The 23,961-nt window shown below is 36.7% G+C and overlaps 1 protein-coding gene across 5 annotated transcripts in view; it reads left to right on the forward strand.

Annotated features, from left to right (window-relative positions):
- Positions 1-23,961, forward strand: part of Rfx3 (regulatory factor X3) — a 274,748-nt gene that overhangs the window by 168,591 nt on the left and 82,196 nt on the right. For 4 of the 5 annotated variants that reach the window (XM_055614027.1, XM_055614025.1, XM_055614028.1 and 1 more), the window contains exon 4: positions 14,586-14,844. In XM_055614027.1, the coding sequence (XP_055470002.1) occupies positions 14,586-14,844 (259 nt within the window). Of the gene's footprint in view, positions 1-2,317; positions 2,356-14,585; positions 14,845-23,961 lie in introns of those variants that run through there. The other variant, XM_055614026.1, reaches the window with a different exon arrangement.

The raw sequence follows: 23,961 nt of genomic DNA on the forward strand, positions 1-23,961 counted from the left end.
GAAATTTTCTGCTCTTATTCATTGAATAAATTCTCTGTACCTTTTGAGTTCCTCTCAATTCCTTCTATCTTATGTATTATTAGATTTGGTGTAATATAGTCAGACTTTTAATTTAGTCAGACTTTTCATAGATCATCCCATTAATATTTAAAAACATGTGCCTGAATGTATTGTTATCTTTGTCTTCTTCTCTAAAATCCGTTCTTGCATGTTAGTCTGTTCCTGAAGCATTCTTTTGAAATATTGCAGTGTAATTGATTGACCTTTATTTCCACTGCTTTTGTTTGGTTCCTCCTCAGTGTCTGAATTTCTTGGTTGAATTTTTTTTTCTGCATGTTCTGTACCATTTAATTCACTGTGGTTTCTTTCCTGTCTAGGTCCTGAATGGATTCCCATATTTCTTTTCATCTGCTTAATTGAATAGCCTTTATGGCCATTGATCCTTTTTTAAAAAAAAATCTAAATTTTTTTCTCTGAAGTTTTAGCTTTCTTAGTGTCTTTTTTTTTTTTTTTTGTATTTTTGTGGAGTTGAGAGGTTGTGCGTATGTTATGGTGAATTGTCTCATTCTTTGTGTGTATTTTTTGGTTGTATTATGTGAATCTGTTGGGATGGACGTATCTTCTTGTCTTACTTTCTCCCTCTTCCTAATATTTTGCTTTGTTTTATTTTATAGGAGTTGTTCAGAAGGGTGTTCATTGCAAACTATAGTTTCCACTTCTATTTGGTTGTGGTGAGAACTGTCTATGCTTTCTTTACTGCCTTACTGGCAGTCTTAACACCGCTTGCAATAGGAGACACTGGTGTCCCTGATGAAATCCAGAAATAGCAGCAATGGGAACTCATTGGGGAAAATGAAGCTTATAGGATTTTCAAAGGTGAAGCTGTTGATGCTGTTATGTAGGGAAATGAGAAATGAATTTGGAAAGTAGTATAAATGGGGTACAATATGAATGAGTAGAAATGTATGTGGATTGATCTGTAGGGGATAGAGTATCATAGATGTGGAAACAGAGAGAAGGTTGTTGTTATAGAAAACGAAAGGACAATCTTTGAAGGTTTTTTTTATTGTAAAATAGAAGTTTAAAAATCACCTCAGTAATTAAAGTAAAAAATGTAAATAAAAATTAAAATTAGAGAAAAAAATGAACAGCCAAGATTAAAAATTGAAAATAAACAATAACATTAAAATAGTAACTATTATGTATTTGGTTTGTAGTTTTTCTCCTTATGGCAATGTAACTTCTTCCTTCCCCTGTGGTTTGTATCAGTGTCTAATGGTTGGGAAGGACAGAGAATCTCAGTAATTCAGGGTGCCCATGCACAAGAGAAGAATTTTGTGACCTTAGATTGCTTTATTTCAGAATCTGTATATCCTGTCTGTCATTGGCAGCAGTAGTCAATGCTAAAGCAGTGGGAGAGCTGTGCGTAGTGGGAACTTTAATGGTGTATACAGTGTGGGCTGAGCACTTGGTGTGAGCATCTTAGCAGAAGAGTGCACCCTTAGACTTCTAACCATTCATTCACCAGACTCAGCTTCTAATCCAGCATCTCACCCAGATTTCCCACAGGTTCTGCTTGTTCACTGCTTTAGTCATTGAGTCTGTCTACAGTGCCACTGCATTCATTACCTTAAAATGAACACGTTTTCCCTGGCATTCTTACCATTCCTCCCTGACTCTGTACTTCCCACCTGTTCCAGGCATACCAACTTTGCTTACTTCCTGGAGGTACCACTGTGTCTCTGTGTGTTGTATGCATTTTTCTGACTGAAGCAGCACCCCAGCACATTTTTTGTTCTTTCCAGCCCACCCCTATCTCAGCCAGGCTAGACTGATTCTTCTCACAGAAAGGTGTTTTCTGACATGGACCTTGCTTCTCCTCCACAATCGGCTTACCTTCCACGGCTTACCTTCCAGCACACCTTATTTTCCTCCAGTATTGTATGACGAATGCTCTGTAATCTTTCTGATACTAAGTTGAATTCTCCCTGGAATGTGTACTTGCCACTTTGTTTTATTTGCATTTATTTAGATCATTGGCACTTACAAAAGTCAATAAATCTCTGTTATTCTAATGGATATTCAGCTCTCTTCTCAATAGTGCAGATAATGTTCACCTGTTTGTTATGTGAGTTTGGGGACTCTCAGCTTGATTTTAGAATTTTTAATATACGTTTTTAAATACTGTTAGCATTTATACCAAATGAAAAAGATGCCTCTCACTTGGACTTTTTGTCAGAGAAAATAAATATCTTTGTAGATGCTGCTAGAAGCAACTTCATCGTTAGCTGCCATTGCTTCTGACAGGGAATGATGGTGCTCCCGAAGCTGAGAGTCGGATTTTTCATCTTCCAGGTTTGTGTGATGGACGCTAGGTGGCCAAGAACAGGGCGCTTGAGGCAGATGTTAAATTAGATGTTCGATGCCATAGTCTTCCCTCATTTGTCCCAGTCTAATGTTGTGCAGGGGGTTCGCTCCACTATTTAGGGGCATGTACCTTTGAGCTTGAGTTGCAAGTAGCTTCTCAGAAGTAATTTATGATTCACTGGAGAAATTGTCATAAATATTAATTATTGCTGATAAAGGCTGTGCTTTGTTTACACTTTTTTTTTGTCCTAACTTCTTTAGATTGTCTTCTATATTTTAAACCATACTTTTATGTTTGTTTGTTTGTTCATATGTGTGTAAGTATGTATGTGGAGATAAAAAAAAAAAGGCAACTTGTGGGAGTAGATTTTTTTTCTTCTGCTATGTTGGTTCGGGAATTAAAGTCTGGTTATCAGGCATGGAAACATAAGCCTATGCCTACTAAACCATCTTGTTATCCCTTTTGTCCTTTCTTGTATATATTTAACTACCTCGTGTAATAAATATGAGTTAATTTATATGCTTATAAAACCTTAGAAGAATAGCATCTCTAAAGTTGATTCTTTAGAATTGTAGGAACTGTTTAAGTGCAGAAATGATGCCAAAGAAACTGTCTAGTGCCAACACATATTTTCTATGGCTACTAGTTCAGTTGATTAGATCATGACTAATGAAGTCTAGGTCATGAGTTCACTTGCCACAAAGTCCAATTAGCTTTGATCTGGACTGTGTGGGCCTAGACCACATCTTCAATACGAAGGACCATGTCATAGTGAGCACTCTTGGTCAAGACAGAAGATATACCACTTAAGACCTCTCATTACTAGCAAATATACATTTTGAATAGGAGTTCTGAAGGATCCCTTTTATACTCAACAAGGAAATGTCATTATGTTGCTATGAAGTATATTTAGGATTTTGGTGAATAGTTGACTATGAATATTTTTTGTCAGGCATCAAATAATTACTTTTTCAGCATAAGCTATTTGAATCTTTTTTTGTAATTTTGTTCTGCTGCCATTAGACTCCATATAGTTTGTGGATCAAATGCCCATGTTAGGGTACTTGTATTATCTCTTTTTTATTCAATAGACTTCAATATGTGTTAGAAAACGATGATCTCTATTGTTCTGTTATGTCACATTGAATTAATAGGCAGTTAGTATTTGATCTCTGACTTAGACCTCAGAGTCCCATTTCTGTGTGTTAATAACCACATTTTGCTAATGATACTCCTAGGGGAGAGGAACTCTGATCGTTATCATAAACTTTCAAGCACCCAGTACATGACCCTACAACCTGCACATGCTTAGAAATTCTGCTCCTCTAAGCCTGTGTTACCACCATTCTCGGGTCATGTAGACATAATGCATGGGGTCTCACTCAAGAGGTGATGACAGCACTCACAGATGCGTGTAATCACTTATGAGAATGTGTAATCATCATAATTTGCTAAAACTAAAGTGTTTACCTGGTTCTCACTGTGAATATGGCAATTACTGCCAGCATAACAGGCTGAACAGTGTGGATTAGTAAGTAGGCATGTATTTCAATTGAACAATTGAGACTACTTTATGATGCTCTGTGTTGGCATAGAATCGTCGCTTTTACTCCAGGGAAAAGGTAGCTCAATCCATTCTTCTCCTGCTTATTTTACTCTCTGTAGGAACCTAAATTGCATCTCCCAAAGATATTACCCCAAATCTAGGTCATAATTAATCTCTTAGTACAAATCCTTAAAACCTGTAATTTCTAGTCATCTACGTTGCTGTGGTTAAACTAGCTGAGGAATATCACATACCACAAGGTATGAGTCCATTGCAACCATAACCTTTTAACAAGAAACCAGATTTTTAAAATAAAATTATTTTTCTTCTTTGTCTCGTCCTCTTTACGTGTGTCCTCCCCTGCACTCCTGAGTAAAGCTTGTCAGAGTGGAAGGAACAATGTACCTAAACTATGTCAAAATTAAGAAGTCTGTTTTATTATGGTTTTTCTATGTAAGCTATTAACTGAAATTTGTCTATTGTTTAGAGGTAATCAATTTTTTGTTTGTTTATGTATGAGTACTCTTTTTGCAAGTACACCTGCACACCAGAAGAGGGCATTAGATCCCAGTATAGATGGTTGTGAGCCACCATGTGGTTGCTGGGAATTGAACTCAGGACCTCTGGAAGAGCAGACAGTTCTCTTAACCGCTGAGCCACCTCTCCAGCCCCAAGGTAATCAGTTTTTTAATTAAATTTTTATTTTTATATTAATTACAGTTTATTTACTTTGTATCCCAGCTGTAGCCCCCTCCCTCATTCTTTCCCAATCCCACCCTCTCTCCCTCATCTCCTCTCTGACCCTCTCTAAGTCCACTGATAGGGGAGGTCCTCCTCCCCTTCCCTAGCTTATCAGATCTCACCAGGACTGGCTGCAATGTCAGGGGAGGTAATCAGTTTTTAAGATACAAAGGTTGTCTGTTCTGTTCATATCTATGAAGCATATGGGTTGACGCCTTCTCAACTCTTCTTGTTTGAGATTGTACATTTGTCATCAACTTAAGTGTGACATTTCTCAAACCATGTTCTACAAAATTAGAATCCCTTAAAAGTGTACTGTGGTTACACAAATGGAGAAAAACTTATAACAGTCTTTGTGAGGATCCCCAGTTCTTAATAGAGCTTTTAAGGTTTTAAAAAGCCCTGTATTAAGAAGAAAGTCAGGGAGGAAACTAAGTATCTCTAAAGCTTTCACACAGTACACTTAGAGAGATGACACTTTTGATATTTGTAATTTATTCAAAATCCATAAGCATGTGAACAGAATGAGACTCAATTTTCTAAGCATCACCTCTTAAAAAGTCTGTGGTTAGTACATTTTTTGAAGGCCTCCACTTACTTCTCCATCTACTTCAAATGATTAATAAGAAACCAGCTCCAGTCATTCTTTTCCTCCTTAAGTGACACAGCTAAGTTTCAGAATTTGCAGGTGAAATTATGTTTTCTGATTATATTTAAAATCCTCTTTTCTTAGAAGAAACGATTACATGGAATTTCTATCATTAAGAAGAGAAGATACTTTTTCATCTGTGCTCCTACTGACGCAGTCTAAGACATTTGGTAACTGGTGGACATCCGCGTCCCACTAGAGCTCACCAAATGTGAATGGCTCCATAGGAAGTGTTTTTGGAAGAGGAAGGACATTGTATGAAAAGAGCTTGGATGTCTCTTTACAATTAAATAAAGGCTTCTAGTGTTAATTACATTAAAAAAAAACCCCAAAAACAAACAAACAAAAAAAAACAATCTGTAGGTTGCTTTTGGTAAGATGGCCATTTTTAGTATGTTATTCCTACCGATCCATGAGCATGGGAGATCTTTCCATCATCTGATATCTTCATTGATTTCTTTGTTCAGGGACTAAAAGTTTGTTTTCTTTTTTCTTTTTCTTTTTCTTTTTTTTTTTTTTTTCATATAAGCCTTCACTTGCTTGGTTAGAGTTAACACCAAGATAGTTTATGTTTTTGTGGCTATTGTAAAGAGTGTTGTTTCCCTAATTTGTTTCTCATCCCATTTGTCTTTTGTATACAGGAGGGCTACTGATTTTTGTTTTGAGTTAATTTTGTATCCAGCCATTTTGCTGAAGGTATTTATCAGCTGTAGGAGTTCCTTGGTAGAATTTTTGGGGTTACTCATGTATACTATCACATGATCTGCGAATAGTGATACTTTGACTTCTTCCTTTCCAGTTTGTATCTTCTTTAGTTTTTTCCAGTTTGCTCTTCTTTAGTTGTCTTAATGCTCTACCTAGGACTTCAAGTACTATGTTGAAGAGATATGGAGAGAGTGGAATGCCCTGCCTTGTCCCTGATTTTAGTGGAATTGATTTAAGTTTTTCTTCATTTACTCTGATTTTGTACATTTATACAATGGAATACTACTCAGCTATTTAAAACAAGAAAATCATGAATTTGCAAACAAATGGATAGAACTATAAAAGATTATGCTGAGTGAGGTAACCCAGAACCACAAAGACATGCATGGTATATTCTCACTTATAAGCAGATATTAGCCATATAATACAGGATAACCAAATGAAAACCTATAGACCGAAAGAAGCTAGGAAGTAACAGGGACCCTAGTGAGAATGCTTAATTCTCATTCAGAAGGGCAAATAGAGTAGACACTGGAAGTGGTTGAAGAGAGGGAACAGGACAGGAGCCTACTGGAGATGTCTTCTGAAAGACTACACCCCTCATGGGATCAAAGCATATACTGAGATTAATAGCTGAACTTCGGGCAGAGTGCAGGGAATCTTATAGAACAGTGGGGAGACAGAAGGACCCGGAGGGGACAGAAGTTCCACAAGGAGACCAACAAAGAACAAATCTGGGCCCAGGGGCAGGGGACTGCAGAGATTGATGCACCAACAAAGGACCATCCATGGAGAGGACACCTGCTCAGATGTAGCCAATAGGTCTTCATGTGGAATTCCTAGTAAGGGGAGCAGGGGTTATCTCTGACATGGACTCTGTTACCTGCTCTTTGATCACTTCCACCTGGTGGGGCAGCCTTGCCAGGCCACAGAGGAAGAGGATCTAGAAAGTCCTGATGAAACTTGATAGGCTAGGGTCAGATGGTAGGGGAGGACCCTGTTTCTGTGGTCTACGGGAGGGAGATACAGGGAAAGAGGGAAGGGTGGGACATGGGAAAAATGTGGGAGGTGGGTACAATTGGGATATAAGGTGAATGGATTATAAAATATTAAAAATAAAAATTAAAAGCCCCCCAAAAAAACAACCTTGCATTTTTCCAAATATGAAAGATATTCACATATAGCCTCTTAGAATGACAAAGTTGGAAAGATTGAGATCATTTATTCCCATCTTTTTACAGACAAACAAACTGAAGCTCAGGTAGGTAGAATTCACATTTTCTTGCCTCCGGTATGCAGTGGTTTTCAGTGATCTCCAGATCCTGACTTATCTGGAGTTTAGAACGCTGGTTTCTTTCTTTCCTTTTTTTTTTAAGGACATTTTATATGCAGTATTTACATATTTATTGTAGAAAGAAAAACTTATATTTTAATGGCTAATTATTAAATATTTCATAATTATATTTACAAAACTCCTTGTGGTTTTTATTAAATTAGCATTTAATCCTATTTTGCAAATATTCAAGGAAAATAAATGTATCATTTGGGTAGTGTACCTTCAGTGAGTTTACAACATCAGATATTGTAGTCTAATACATTGTCAAATTGCTATCTTATTTTTCTGTAATATGATTTATGGTATGAAATTTACAACCTATTTTATTTTCTTAATATACTCCTTCCATAATTTTTGGATTTTATAGTGGCAAACTTATTGTTGGTATGAAATTCAAAACCTTGATAAAATGCAAAATACATAATCTAGAGGTAGTACATGCACTGAGGGACAAATGCATGAAGCACTAGAAAAAGTAAAAATGGCTAAGTCTTAGCTCAGTTGACTTATTCATTCTAATAACTAAGCAGGCAGAGAGTATTCAAGGTCATGCTTAGCCACAGTATATGCCAAGGCAGTATGGGATGCAGCCAGCAATAACTATCTGAATTAATAGATAAGAGTCCTAGCATTTTTGTAGAACCTTAGATTCATCTCTGAAGAAGCTTATGCCAGCAAATATATACAGATTTCTGCATCCACGTCCATTACTGGGCACATATGAAAGTAATAGTAAGGTTTTGCTTTTGCTGTGGAAATGGTATGACAAATCATTTTCATGACTCTTAGCCTTTGGCAATTATATGAAACAAAATGAACACAGGACACCTGTTTAAATGTACATAAAAGTGCCTAGAAATGTGGCTATTTCAGTCATGTTCAGTCAAGAAATAGGTGCTTGATAGGCCAAATCTGAGAAGTTTTCTTGAACATGCTTAGGAGATTTCTGACGGAAATCTATTGAAGCAAGGAATTCAGGGGGGAAGTAAAGGATGCATTCAGTGTTTATGGCATGAAAAACTGATTGTAGTTCTGGAAGAGTCAGTGTTTCTAGTACAGAAGAACAATTTGCATTACTCTTGGTATTTTTAAAAGTACATTTTTCAAAGCTGGGTATGGCAGCTCATGCCTGTCTGGCAGGTGGGTGGCTGGGACTGGAGGATCTTGAGTCCAGTCCAACCTAGACTACATTGTGAGACATGGTCTCATAAACACACAAACCAAGTAGCAGGAGCAGCAGTAGTAGTACATTCTAGATACTGCTTTAGGAGCTTGAATGTTTAAGCTCAGCAAGACCTGTAGGTGTTACTCATGTGTGACTTTGGTTTTTTGGGCTCTAGAGATACCATCTAACAAAAATAGTGTTTGCTTCCCAAAGATTAAAAACAATGCAAAGGATATTATGGCCTACTTCTAGTAGCAACACAGTGTTTGAACATCACCTTCATTTTTTATTTAAATACATATCTTTGGTCAAGATCATATTCAGACAATTTTTGCCCCTCCTTCCCTGATATGCTTCTTTTTTATACTCAGTTAAAAATAGCATGTCTTAACCACTGTGTGTATATGAAACCACTAAGCCAGATGTATGGCCCTGTGCATGCTGCTCTGTCTGTATGTTTCAGCATGCTCTTTAGTGCCTGCTCCCCTTCTCTTGTTGTGTGCTATTTTCTAGCTCATGAAACATTTCCAGCTAGGACAAAATGTAAAAACTAGAATAACTTGCTTTCCACTGCCATATTTTCATACTGACCTGAGGGTTGTTTAGACTTCATACATTTATTTTCAGTACCTGTCTATTACTGATGTCTGTTGAGAATTACATGAAGAAGGCACACCTGGAAGATGGAATGCATCAAGTCCCTTGATAACAGTTTTCTTAGGCTCTAGTGACAATGTCCACATCCATAGAAGTGCTGTTATTAACACCTGTTGCTTTGGTATCTTCTAATGTGGCTCTGGCTTCTCCATCAGCCCTTCCTTAGCAGGGAGGGTTCTTCTCTGAGTAAGAAGATTACTGTGGTACTAGTGAGATAAGGGAATACACCCCTAAGTCGCAGCAGAAAATCTAAGAACCCCTTTACTCTCTTTTAGGATGATTTCTTCCTATCTATTTATAGCTATCGCTGGTGTGTATAAAATTATAAGTTCTTTCCATGTGATATAATGGTTCAAACCATGGGCTTGAGTTTTTGTATTAAATCCTTGATTCATAAGTTTTTAACCTTGGACAAATCCTTTGAACTAGTCCAAATTGTATTTATTCAGCTTTTGTGTGAAACTTGAATTGTAACAGTCGAAAAATCAGCATAAATATTAAAGCCTATATGATAAGTACGTAGCGTGTGTTGTGTAGTGAATGGCCAACAACCAAGAGCTGTCTTTAGCTGTTAGGTTTGTAATTTGTAAAACATCTCCCTAGTGGGCATACCCGCTTATCACTCCTGGACTCTGAAAAGAAAAGCAGAACAATGTCTTGCATGTGTCAGTCATGTCCTGTATGTATTTATACAACTCATTGCACTATACATTAATACCAATATCAAGTTGTCTTAATTTGTGCATTATTAAATGAGGCCATTTTATTTTCACTCAACACAAATTAACATAAACTCCCTTTTCTTTTAAACTAAATGTGAAGTCAAGATAGCTATTTTATTTTAGTAAATGCAGAAGCCTTCTAATTTGGGAAATAATAGCAATTGTTAGAATTTTATATATTTTTTAAATGGCATTTTTTTCATTCCTTTTTTTATTTTTGTTTTTTAATGTTTTTTGGAAGCAGATACTGATTGTAAATAGCTTCGAGGTTAAGGGTGCAAGCCTGTGTCCACTTCTTCTCATTACTGGGCCCCCATGGACAGGCCCTCGTAGCGCTGCTCCAGTCTCTGTGAGTTCATATGAGCATCGATCCTGCTGTGTTTGCAAGACACTGTTTCTTTGGAGTCATCCATCCCTCTGACTCTTACAGTCTTTCTACCTCCTCTTCTACATAGATGCCCAAGCCCTGAGGGTTTGATACAGACATCCCATTTGGTACTGAATGCTCCAAAATCTCTCATGCTCTGCATATGGTCCAGTCTCTCTTAGTTCCTATTTACTATAAGAATAAGCTTCTCTGATGATGGCTTGGTGAGACACTGATCTGTGGGTATGACACAATGTCATTAAGAATCAAGAAAATTATTATCTTACTATAATTTATAGTATGAATTACAGGAATTGTGATGGGTTAAAATTCCCCATTGAAAATTTGAAAGTCTTAAAAAGTTTCACACAGTTTCTCATGATTTAACAAAGTATTAAAAATGTTTATTGAAATTTGTAAATCTCAATGTTATGACCAATAGAAACTGTGTTTTACGTTATTGGCTATGCATCGTGCTCACTATGTACTAGTATTAGGTTGGATTATGGATATAAATGAAGTACAATTTCATGGGAGTATGGGTACATGAAGAAGTTAACAGTAAGTGTGTTGGAAGCTGTGTGTTAGGAGGGCAAAGAGTGTTAGGAAAACACAGAGAATGAAATGTAACAAGCCCGTGAGGAGTGGTTGTAGTAAGGAAGCAAGGATGCAGAAAAGGAATCTGATGAGGAGGAGCTTAAGCTGAACTTTTGTGGACAAAGGAAGAGATTTAGGACAAAAAAGAAAGCTCTCCAGTGCAGCAAGAAGGTTGGAGAAAATGGTATTTTCTGGATGAAAATGATTGTCAGTGGTGTTAGACATATAATATAGGATAAACATACTATACGCCTAATGAAGCTAAACAACAAGGAAGACCCTAGGGAAGATGCTCAGTCCTCTTTCAAAAGGGCAGATGCAATAGACATTGGAAGCAGAAGGCAAGGGAACAGGATAGGATGCTACCACAGACAGCATCAGAAAAGACTCTAGTGATAGAGGTATCGAAGCAGAGGCTGAAACTCATGGCCAAACTTTGGGCATGGTGCAGGGAATCTTATAAAAGAAGGGGGAGACAGAAAGACCTGGAGGGGACAGGAGCTCCAAAAGGAGACCAACAGAGAGAGAGAGAGAGGAAAAAAAAAAAACAACTGGGCCCATAGGGCCTGTAGAAACGATACCCTAACCAAGGACCATGCATGGAAATAACCTAAAACCCATGCTCAGATGTAGCCCATGGTAGCTCAGTTTCCAAGTGGGGTCCCTAGATAGGTGATCAGGGTCTGTCTTTGGCATGAACTCTGATCACCTGCCCCTGAAGGGAGAGCAGCCTTGCCAGGCCACAGAGGAAGACATTGCTGCCAGTCCTGATGAGGCGTGATAGACAGGGAGGAGGTCTTCCCCTATCAGTGGACTAGGGGAGGGATATAGGAGAAAAGGGAGGGGAGGGTGGGAGGAGATGAGGGAGGGGGGGGCCACAGCTGAGATACAAAGTGAATAAATTGTAGTAAATAATAATAATTTAAAAATTAATAAAATAAAAAAATTATTTAAGAACATGACCATCACCGAGATCTGAGATTATGTGCACACCGACCCTGATCCTTTCTATAAGGAAGGGAGAATTTTAAAAGCAAGAATCATGGCAAATTAGTTAAGAAAATTTTGTTTCCATATTTGTATTTTAGAAAAATTCCCGTATCTGCAAAATTGGAGAAAAATTTGAAGAGATCCAGGTTTGAAGAAAGAAAGACAATTAGAAGGCAGCTTTAATAAATGGCATTGTGAATTAAGGATTACAAGAGTAGAAAAGAGAATTGTAGAATTTCATGTTTCATTTAAAAGAGAATTCTTAGGTACATATCAGTGCAAGGGAAACATTAGCTTTAATGACAAAAACTGCTGTTCTCTGCCCTGATGAAGGGCAGAGAAAAACAAGAACCTTTGAAGGTGCTCACATAGCATATATTCCCCCCCCATTCTCTTTTATTGAAATAGATTCTTCTCTCACTTAATGTATCCTGATCACAGTTTTCCTCCCTCTATTTATCCTAGTTGTCCCCCCACCCATGGATACACTCTTTTTCTGTCTCTTACTACAGAAGAACAGACTTCTAAAAGATAATAACTAAACATAACAACATAAAATATAAGATAAAACAAAACAAAACAAATCTCATCAAGGCTGGACAAGGCAACCCAACAGCAGGAAAAGAGCTCCAAGAGCAGACACACAAAACCTGAGACCTACTAGTTCACACACTCAGGAGTCCTAGAGAAAAAAAAAATACCAAACTAAGCTTAAAGCTGTAATATATATGCAGAGGACCCGGTACATGCCCAAGTCAACCTCATGTGAGTTCATGTGAGCCTTGTTCAGTTGATTCAGAGGGCCTTGTTCTGGTTTCTGCCATCCCCTCTGGCTCTTACCTTCTTTCCACCTCCTCTTCAACAGCATTCCCTGAGCTCTAAGGAAGAGATTTGATGAAGATACTCCATTTAGAGCAGTGTTCCAAGACACACACTCTCTCTGTGTCTGGCTGTGGGTGTCTGCATCTATTCCCATCTGCTGCAGGAGGAAGCCTCTCTGATAATGACTGAATAAGACACTGATCTATGAGTATAGAAAAATATCATTAGGAGTCACTTTATTGATACCTTTTTTAGACCAGTAGTGTTGGTTTTATCCTAGGTCTCTGGGCTTTGTAGTCTGGTTCTTGCTCACCCAAGGGGTGTTGGATATAGACTCCATTTCATGGAGTGGACCCTAAGTCAAGCATGATACTGGATGGCTACTCCCACAAGTTCTTGCCACCATTGCCCTAGCATATAATGCAGGCAGGACTGATTAGAGGAAGAAGATCCTGTGGCTGAGCTGCAGTTTATGTTCCTTTTTTGTAGCCTGCAGAGTGCCTTTCCACACCAAAGACAGAACATAGGGGTCAAGGCCTCATGTAGGCACCAGCTCAACACCTCCATGTTCAGTGAGTTGTGTGGGTGTTTAGAAATAGCTGTTGCTTATTAGAAATTCAGATGTTAAAAATCTTGAATTTGAAACTAGCTTAGTGTGAGCCCCTGTGTATCATGTAGAACATAGTAAGGGCCTGTGGTCTAAGTTAAAGTAAGAAGAAAAGCATAACCACAAAAACTATCATATTTAACATGCTAGGAATATGGAGATTAGAAAAGGGGTTTGAGGGGTAAGAGGGAATGCAAAGAGTAGAACTGAAATGCCACAGAACATAAAGCACCCAACTAGCTGATACCAAGAGGATATGATACCTGCCCAACAGTGAGGCTTGGCCTCATGTAGGAGTGGAGTTAGAGGCTAGCAAGACCTGGAAATGTTAGGTTAGCATTTGAATTTTTAAAAATATGATCATGTGAGGTGTTTGAGACTGTACATTTTGTATTTCTGTAGTTTTGTAGCTTCTTGTGAGCTTTTACATACTACAACATAAGAATTTTAAAAACATCGTGTAATGTAAGATGCCATCAACTGAAAATGAAAAAATCAGATAAGCTTAATCAGAACAGACAGAGAGGAAAAGGGCAACACGGAGTGGTCAGCAGTGTCATTCTGCAGATAGGTCAAAAAGAGACGAGGGCTGACAGGCGCCTTTTAGCCTGGTATTTACATTTGGTCACAAGTGACCTTATTAAAAGCCATTTCACTGAAAGGCTAAGGTCAGAAGCTTGACCAGACTTTTGGGGAAGTGGAAACTAAGTACATGAAGGGCTGGCAGAGTCCTTAACGAAGTAGAAAGAGTGTGACAGGGAGAGCCACCAAATGGAGATGAGTAGTGTCTCAGCTCAAAACCCTCTTGGTGGGAAGGAAGGAATCCATAGAAGCTCTTTTTGGATATGAAGGATAATCACTAGTCCCCCTGGGCCGTGAAGTGACCTGAGGTTGACTTGTCAGCCACCTCCCCAGTCGTAGCTGATCTCAGCCTTCCTAACACTGGCACATACTTGAAGTTCTAAATGAAGGAAGAATTTGCTTAACACAGTTTTTTGTTTTTGTTTTTGTTTTTGTTTTTTTTTTTTTTTTTTTACAGAGTACTGACTTATTTGTGAGTTGGAGAGTGCATCCTATAGAGGGTAAATGCACAGAAACAAGTTAAGGTTCTCCTTAAAGAAACAGACATTTAATTTGGAAGGGAAATCCAACTATTGGTTTAAAAAATAATATTACATAGAAAATTACAAAACTCAACAGATTTCAAAGGCTGTACGTTAATGATGTATCTTTAAATACATTTGTATTAAAGAGAGCAATTGTGATACAAACAAGTTGGTAAATCTCTCCTTCTCTTTCTCCTTCCCCTAAAGCCGAACAACAACTTACCCTTACACAGAAACACAGATGTACAGCCAGAACACTGGAGGAAACTACTTTGATACTCAAGGAAGTTCTGCACAGGTGACTACTGTGGTGTCCTCCCACAGTATGGTGGGCACTGGCGGCATTCAGATGGGCGTCACTGGAGGACAACTCATCAGCAGCTCGGGAGGGACCTACCTGATTGGCAACTCCATGGAGAATTCTGGTCATGCTGTGACACACACGACTCGGGCCTCCCCAGCTACAGTAAGTGTTTTGAGTGTTTACTTGCACCAGCTGCTCTGGCTTCTATTGTACTGTTTTTCTTTATGGAGAGAAACAAAGCATGTAGACTGGACTGGGGCAAACTGTGTGAAGCAGTTTTCCTAGGCCATCATTGTACAAGATGTAACAGGCAGATACAGAGACCGTTGCTGACGCGTATGCCCAGTTCAGTAAGTAGAAAAGTTTTATCAACAGCAGGACATTAGATTTAGATAAGTGAGGTTTTCTAATGCAGATGCTGACTTTGCCATGTTTGGGGCTCATGCCTGGATTGAGGCAGAGGGATTGCTGTGAATTCAAGGCCAGCCTGAACCATATGCCACCTGTACTGTATTTTATTTAATACATTGAGAAAACTGGTTTGCTTTTATAATCGAAAGCCACATGTACTTGTTTTTAATTTACCAAAATATGTGGATACATGCCTGTCATCCTAGCTCATAGGAGGCAGGGTCATGAGGATTGTGAGTTTGAGGCCAGACTGGGCCTCAAATGTCATGTGACCCGGTCAGAAAAAAGTGTATTTACCAGAGTCACAAGAGAAGCCTGTGGGAAGCACTGAGAACAGTGATCACAGGTGGGGCACTTGTGTTGGTGCTGATCACGGCTCTGAGCAAGTGACAGCATGAGGAGACTTCTTCAGAGAGCAGTTTTCAAGTATGTAAGTGTAAATACATACTTTGACACAGAAGGATGACATGTCAGTATGAAAGTGTTTGTTGAAATGCTGTCGGAAGTCTAGAAAGGGATGTACCATTTGATATCACCAAGCTATAACCTCAACCATGCATGACAGGGAGAATGGCCACCTAAGACAATCAAATCCTACTTGATGCATATGAAATAGTGCTGGTGGAGCCAGGGACATAGCCCAGTGGCATCGTGCTTAGTATGTTCAGGGTCCTGAGATCTACCCCGAGCTCTGCAGAGAGGTGGGGAGTGTAGAGGTGGGGGTTTGAAATGACTACATGCGCACTTTTCTTACTACGTTAGCATGTAGTTTGTTCTTGAAATGAAATGAGGGAGTGGTGAATGGGGGAGAAAAGGATAGCAGGCTTATATTTTTCACTTTTGGGTTTTCTCCAGGATGTTCTATGCACTTTACACTTCTCTGTGTGTTTGTAATAATGATGCTGTCATCATTATTAGTACCCTTTTCTTAATCAAATTTTAAAATCTCTGTTTTTAATTCAGTGTTTTTTAAACATCAGAACAGATATTTTGAGCGGAAAGGTTTTTATTCTTTTCTTTTTGCATTTTTTTCCTGCACATTTTCTAATTGCTTTTTATATGTATTGTCTCTTGTGTTTGATAATTTTATATTTCTAAATTTTTCAGTTATGCGAATGTTTATATAGATTAAAAATATAGAAAATTACCACTAATCAGCCACATCCTCTCTGTTACTCTATCTACAGAACAATGCTATACTAAATAATTTCTTGATTTCCTTCTAACTTTAGAATTATAACAGTTACAAAAGAATTATGAAATTTAGACAAAAAGTAAGTTTATATGTATCACAAAAGGAAAATGGTCCCAGTAGTTTATAACTTGCCCATTGAGATATATATTAAGTGCAATTTCCGGTGGTAAGGAAAGAATCTGTTATTTCTCAAGGCCTCATATACTGTCTCACTTTTGTTTCACCCACTCTATCATACTGTCGTGCCATCCTCTGACCCCATCCTTTACTTTTTATCTCTTGTATCCATTCGCATTTGCCTTCATACCAGTTTTAACTCTCTAAATATCCCCAGTAACATGTCTGGGTGGCAGATTAATGTAGCTCATTCTTGTTTGTAGAGTCTAGAACCCAAGTTAATGTTTACTAAAGTCTTTAGGATGTGTAAGCACTGATTTATGGTTAAAAAGATTAACTAAGAGAGCTCTTTACTAACAAACATTGTATTGGATAAAGAAGAAAACTAGGTTTGCCTTTCAACTTTTATATCAAATTATTGTTTTATCAAAGAAAATTATAAGAAATTTGGATCCAATATAGGCAAAAATCTGTGTTTCTGATTTGTTACTCATTTATAAATATGGTTTGCTTTCAAAGATGCCCATATTTGTTGGAACGTTTGTAAGCTCTTAATCTTCAAACTAGAACAAATAGTTTTCAAATGTGAAAAAAATAAGTTTTTTTTTTTTTTAATTTGAAGGGAGTTTAACTTGACTGTATAGCATATTAAAACTACATTCTAAGCCATGCAATAATGTAATTATTCTGTTACAAAGATAATTCAATGAAATAAATGATAGAACCTTAAAAAAAATCCCCAAAAACATGGTTAATATTTATGTAATTTGTAAGTTCTGTTGCCAAATTAAATATTATATTTCAGGTAAATTTAATATATAGTTATAGATATTAAAAGGATAAATTTTACAGGTTTTAAAACAGTGGATGCCTATGCAAGATGGCATTCCTCCTAGAGTTTCCACTTTGGAATAATTTATTATATCAGTTTGTCAAGTAAACTCATAAATGAGTTATAGCAACTAGGAATTATTATATATATATTTACACACATACACATATATACACTTAAAATATCCATTTCTGGGGAGTTGTAAGTCTGATGTATTTGGGCTTGGATTGTTTTCTTTATACATTAATATTTCCTTTTTTAACAAAAATCGTATAAAAGTTGATTATGAAGAGAAATTTTATCTATGAACTTTTATTGAAGTCATACGATAGTTATGAGTATCTAAACCTATCTATAAGCACTGCCAGTGTTTAAAATATTCCTTAAATTTATTACCAAGCTATGTATTTGATTTACATCTACCTCAATAATGCTGACCATCCCTATTATTTTCCTCTTGCCAAATGCTGAAAACCAATACATTTCTTCTTTCTTTCTTTCTTTCTTTCTTTCTTTCTTTCTTTCTTTCTTTCTTTCTTTCTTTCTTTCTTTCCTTCCTTCCTTCCTTCCTTCCTTCCTTCCTTCCTTCCTTCCTTCCTTCCTTCCTTCCTTCCTTCCTTTTTTGTTTTTAGTTTTTCAAGACAGGGTTTCTCTGTGTAGCTCCGACTGTCCTGGACTCACTTTGTAGACCAGGCTGGCCTTGAACTCACAGATATTTGACTGCCTCTGCCTCCCTGAGTACCGGGATTACAAGTGTGTACCTGGCTATTTCTTCATTGTTTTGATACTTAGAAATCAGCATGCTTTTAGTGGGTGCTAAGTCACTGAGGGACTTTCTTGCTGCCATGTGTTTTTGTTTGTTTGTTTTTTGTTTTTCCCAGTCACCATAGAACCTTAGAAAAGCATATATATGAGCAGTGTCTGGCAACTTGTTGGTGGTCAAGATTCGTGTGTGAGCCATATGCTCTGTGACAATTAAGTTCAGCTTTTCTGGCTGGTCTTGTTGTACCTATAATGTGTAGCATGAATAATAGAACTTTCTGTAGGAATCTCTGATGTTTTATCCAAAATTCCTGACTGAAGAAAATAGAGTCACTGCTCTGTATCTACATATTTCTCTATAGATTTAATCACCTTACAGAAAATACTTAAGAAAAACATTATGGTGAACATGTACATACTTTTTGCTTGCCATTCTCCCCTAAAATAGTGTAGTATATAAAGTATTTTTGTAACATATTGATGTTGTTTTAGGTACTGTAAAAAAGATGATATAAGCGGTCTGGCATGCGAGGTAGCTCAGTGGGTAAAAATACATCCCACCAAACCTGATAACCTGCATTCAGTCCTTAGGACTCACATGGGGAAAAGGAACATGAGCTCTCAAAAGTTGTCCTTTTACCTCCACATGTTGGGACACACAGACACACACCAGAGACATACACACCTTTATTTTTTAAAGAAAGTACATAAGAGCTTTCTGATAGGTTATATACAGCTCATGCCATATTTTATATAAGGCACATCTGTACCTAGTGAACATTCATGGACAACAAGGACAACCATCGTCAACTAGACTATTGCTGCAGAGCAAGCAGAGAAGCGAGTGCAGTGCCCCACCAGTCCACTCCATTCAGTTGGTGGGAAACTAGTTAAGACGCTTGGAAAGACCAGCTGAGCACTGTGACTCATTTCCTGTCTAGCACTTTCATACCTTGGTCCTCAGAATAACTTCGTTGATGATGTTCTTATACAATCCACTTGTCTGTACAGAAAAATTTTCATTTAAAATTATTAGGAATAAGGGCGTGTCCTAAGAAAAGTTAAATGTGAAAATAACTTCTTATGGGCGTCCTAATGAAAGAAGGTTGATGATTTCACATAAAATCCACTATGGAGAAAAACCAAAGGTCATCTCCTGCAATGCTTTGCTGCCTAGCCTAAAACATGTTTATTGGAATCATCTTTGCTCTATTATAGTCATCTCTGGATTATTAGGGGAATTTCTATTTCAAGTATAATTTACTTTAGCTTTATAACTTTAAATGGGAAAGGCTTTATTAGGATGATTTAATAGTTCGTATTTGGCCTGCGATAATGGTAATGAATTTTATATTATGAATATATTATGGTACAAACTCTCAGAACTTCTATATCATGAAAACACCACTTTTTTAACTTACTGTGTCACGTGGTCAATAAGAGCCCATATCTTTATAGAATATATATGTATATTTCTCTACATAGACATATATTCTTATATAAATACATACATGAAAGAATACTAATACATACATGCTGAATACTAAGGATTTTAAGAAGTGTTAACAGTTTTGTTGAAGTTCAGCTAAGTTGTGTTATACATAAGTGTCTTAGACTTTATTCCGTTGAAATTAGTAATCTGTTGCTGCTATTTTATAGCCCTCGAGGTTTGGAAGTTGGTTATTGTCACGAGTCTGGACTTATCTCATTGCTTCCCTCTGTCTGCTACCATCTTTCCTTCATTTTATTTGAAACTGTACTTTTTCATTTTTAGGTAGCATCTTCATTTTTAGTATTGTGAATTTTGAAAACGAAATAATTTTCATTTGCAGAACAAAAACTTGTGAATGCAGTGATATTTTTGTACTTATAACAACATATTATAGTTTATACTATTCTAGACAGTAAATAGCAATATGCTTTAAAAACTTTCATCATTCCTCTGTTAAGTAATATTTATATTTTATAATCAGCTATTGCTTTGTTCTTTTTAACTAGATAGTATACATTAGGCACTTTAAGACTGTGATATAAAATTAATTTTAGGTTCTATATGTAATATTTATATATGTGTGTATTTAAAAGCTTTTGGCAAAATTAGATCCTGCCAAAAAGCACAAGGAAATATGTTGAATGTGATAATATATATCTTTACTAACTAAAGTAATGTAAAATATAATAGACCTTAACAATTTGGAGGAAACTTCTACGGCTATCTGCTACTATGTGAATAAATTTTAGCTTAATTTACATAATTTAGAGAAAACTAAGGATTTGTTTTATAATTGTAGGTGCTCTTTTTTTCTTTTTCCTGGGCTTTAAGTGTTCATGAATTTAGTGTAGGTTTTCTCTTTCTAAAGCATAAGTATTTATAACTCCCCAGAAAATTTGCTTTCTCTTTCCCTTGTGGTTGGGTGTAGCAATGGCCATTTGTTTTATTTCAAATTTTCTGTTAATTTATATATGAAATATTCAACTGTTAAATTGTACATTGAAAAGGTCAAATAGCATGCATACTATGACTGCCTCTGACCTTTGACTTCTTGTCTTAAGGAGCATTCAGTGTTGCCAAGTCTTTCAGTTTCATTCTAGAAACAGTTCAATAAATATACAAAACGGAAGAGTTGATCTATTTTTCACACAAATAATAGCAAAAATAATTCATCATTTTGCCTCTAATAATGACTTAGAGAGCATTTTCATATAAGTGTATAGATGGCTTTATTATATTTATGAAAAATAGTTATATTAAGCATAGCTGATTTGTTTGTATATCTTACTTATAGAAAATATTTAATATTGGGCTATAGCTTTTTAAGTATATAAAACAATGCAATCATGTAATATCAAAATTTATTTGTCTTATGTAAGAGTAAACTGGAAAGAAGATAGTTTTAAAGTTGGACATATGTATAATTATATATATATATATATCTCCAACTTCTTACTGTATAAAAATGATTTAATGTTCCAGCTAGCTTAAGTATTTAAGGAACCAATATGTATTTGAGCAGAAGTATGTATGATCTTAGCATTTCTCTCTATTGCTAAAACCAAACCGAGCCATTAAGTGAAACTTGCAAACAGAATGGCAGGAATCTTCTGCTTCCAGCACAAAATCATAAATTGATTTGAAGGTTCAAGGACCTCGTTTTTAAAGTGCTCAAAAAAAAGGGGGGGCTTGGACTGCCCTGTAGTCTTTATCCCTTCATTCTTATTCCATCCAGCTGTCAGTTAGTTGCAGTAGCTCTAGCCTCAGGCAGATAAGAGCCAAAGGCAGTAATTTTGCATTTAAGGCTTAGAACATTCCACTCCTAGAAATACTGATAAACCAGAAGGCTAAGACAAAAAAATCCTGATGGGCCTCCAGTCTTCTGTGCAGACAGGATTTTCCTGAATTTATAAGAGGTTACGGTAATAACTAGTTTATTTCATATTGGAGCAGCATTTCAAACTGTAAGTATATTATAATGTTCTAGAAATAGCTGCATTTTATTTCATAGATGTTCTGAATTAGAAAGATTAATTAAATCTGAAAAATAGGAAAGTATGTTGTGTCCCTCCTGGCCAGTTGTATTGTTTTTGGCTTGAACTTCCTTAGATTTATAAACTTCAAGTTTACTAGTTAAAACTATTATAAACTTTGATGCAAAAAAATCACAAACTTAATGTTTCATTCATAAAAATTTGGTATATAGCTAAATGATGAAGAATGTTGGTGATATTTAAAACATACTGTCTTCTGTAGCATCTAAGTCAGCGTTAGTCCCATAAAATTTTAATGCTTCTCCTCAGTGTAGTGGGGAAATGCAGCACTTGCGTGTGTGTGCTTAGCCGTTCTCCCGTGAGTGGGGTTTTCTCGTGTGCCATGTTTATGTATTCAGTTCCCACAACATGGAGTGTGACTGCCCTTGCTGTGCGCACATCTACGTTGTGTTTACCATCCAAAGAAGTAGCGTCTTTATTGTGTTGTATTTCACATATGCAGCTAAGGCGTAACTCTAATTGCAGGAACTTTCGTAGGCTAGAAGGTTTGTAATATATCCAGATTGTTAAAAACGATTGTTCACATTCATTTATAAGTTGTTGCTGTTTTTGCATAAGCTTCGTGAGTTCTCTTTTTGATGTATAAGAAAGAAAGATAAGGTCTCGTTGCTCTTGGGATTTTTTTTTCTTTTTCTTTTTCTTTATATTTTTTTAATATTTATTATTATTATTAATTACACTTTATTCATTTTGTACCCCCCCATAAGCCCCTCCCTCCTCCCCTCCCGACCCCACCCTTCCTCCCCTTTCTGCATGCATGCCCCTCCCCAAGTCCACTGATAGGGGAGGTCTTCCTCTCCTTCTTTCTGATCTTAGACTATCAGTTCTCATCAGAAGTGGCTGCATTGTCATCTTCTGTGGCCTGGTAAGGCTGCTCCCCCCTGAGGGGGAGGTGATCAAAGAGCAGGCCAATCAGATTATGTCAGATTTTGAGATAAATACTTTTGTGCAGTCAGGGTGGCCTCCAACTATTAATTTTCTGACTTTAGAACCTTGGCTGCCAAGTTTGTACATGTGTGCTGCCACACATAGCAAGCTTTAATTTTTTATGTGCTTTCACAGATACAGGAAAGATGCAATTAAGGAAGAGATGGCAAAAATGTACAAAAATGAAAGGGAAATTAGAAATCAGAATCTGAGATGATTCTGACAACTATCTGAGAAATTGCAGAGATTCGGATGAAGCCATTTTAAGAGATTTCGTGAAGTTGCTTCAAACACTGGCCTCATTTGTTGTAAGTGTAAGCAGTGTTGGAAAATATAGTGGGAGCAACTTATAGTTTACTGCTAAAAAGTGATTGTCTCTGAGGTATTAAGACTGAAATTAAACTTGATTGCTCCTCAATTACACTGTTGGAATTTTGAGAACGGAAATAATGAAAACGAGGTATAAATTTAAAAGTCAAAACTATTCATATCCCAGATTTTGAGTTGACAGTGAATGTTTTGTGTTTGTATTCGTGTATTTGAGTTTAAATTAGCCTCTTATTCCATATTTATAGCATTTCATGGATACACTGTGTGTGTGTGCGTATGTGTGTGCGCGCACACACACAGTGCTTTCTGGGAACTGAACTAATGTACACATGCATGATAAACTATGCTCTCTATCACTGAACAATCCTACCAGCTTCTCAATTATTTTCTTTCGCTGCGCTCTTCAACAGTCATTTTAATGACTGATGCTGTGTTTCCACAGACTATGTCAATGGAAACTAGCTCCATCACTGAAGGCTTGTCCTCTAAGACAGGAGTGCATATCCATAATTAATACCCCAGACTATATTTTTGAAAGTGTTTCAGTTAGTTTTATCCTATCTCTCATTATATTGTTTAACTAGAATGTTAAATTTTAAAAATTTTTATTTGATAAATTTTGAGTCATAAAAATCATGATTGTCTTGCAGTAATTTTGCTAATAAAAGTTAAAAGTTGCTTTAAAAAATCACAAAAGCAAATAGTACTAAGACTTCAAAGCCTGTCTTTTAATAGTGCACTGGCCTGCTTATGCTGCTTCAGCAGCAGCAATAGTCTGACTCTTGCTACGGGGAGTACAACCTTTGATTGCATTTTGGTGCAGTGTTCCTCAAATGTGAGGATATTCTCTAGGGAGCATCACTGCACTTCATTTCCAGAGCTCGGACTTAGTGACTATAGGCAAGAGACCCAGAATTTGTAGGTCTGACAAATTATAGTAATTACTGCTTTCACAGTGATTATATAGACTACGTACAATAGTGAAAATGTTCTGGTTGTTTTTCTTTTTTTTTATTCTGATAAATGTATTTATTTGCTTGGTTCTTCTCCTGTTTGACCCTAGCCTATCAGGTCTCATCAGGACTGGGTTGTCTATTTTTTTTATATTTTTTATATTTTTTTATTTTTCTTTATTAATTACACTTTACTCACTTTGTAT

This window comes from Psammomys obesus, unplaced genomic scaffold (genome assembly GCF_907164565.1).
Source record: "Psammomys obesus unplaced genomic scaffold, mPsaObe1.curated_primary_1811, whole genome shotgun sequence".
NCBI lineage: Eukaryota > Metazoa > Chordata > Mammalia > Rodentia > Muridae > Psammomys > Psammomys obesus.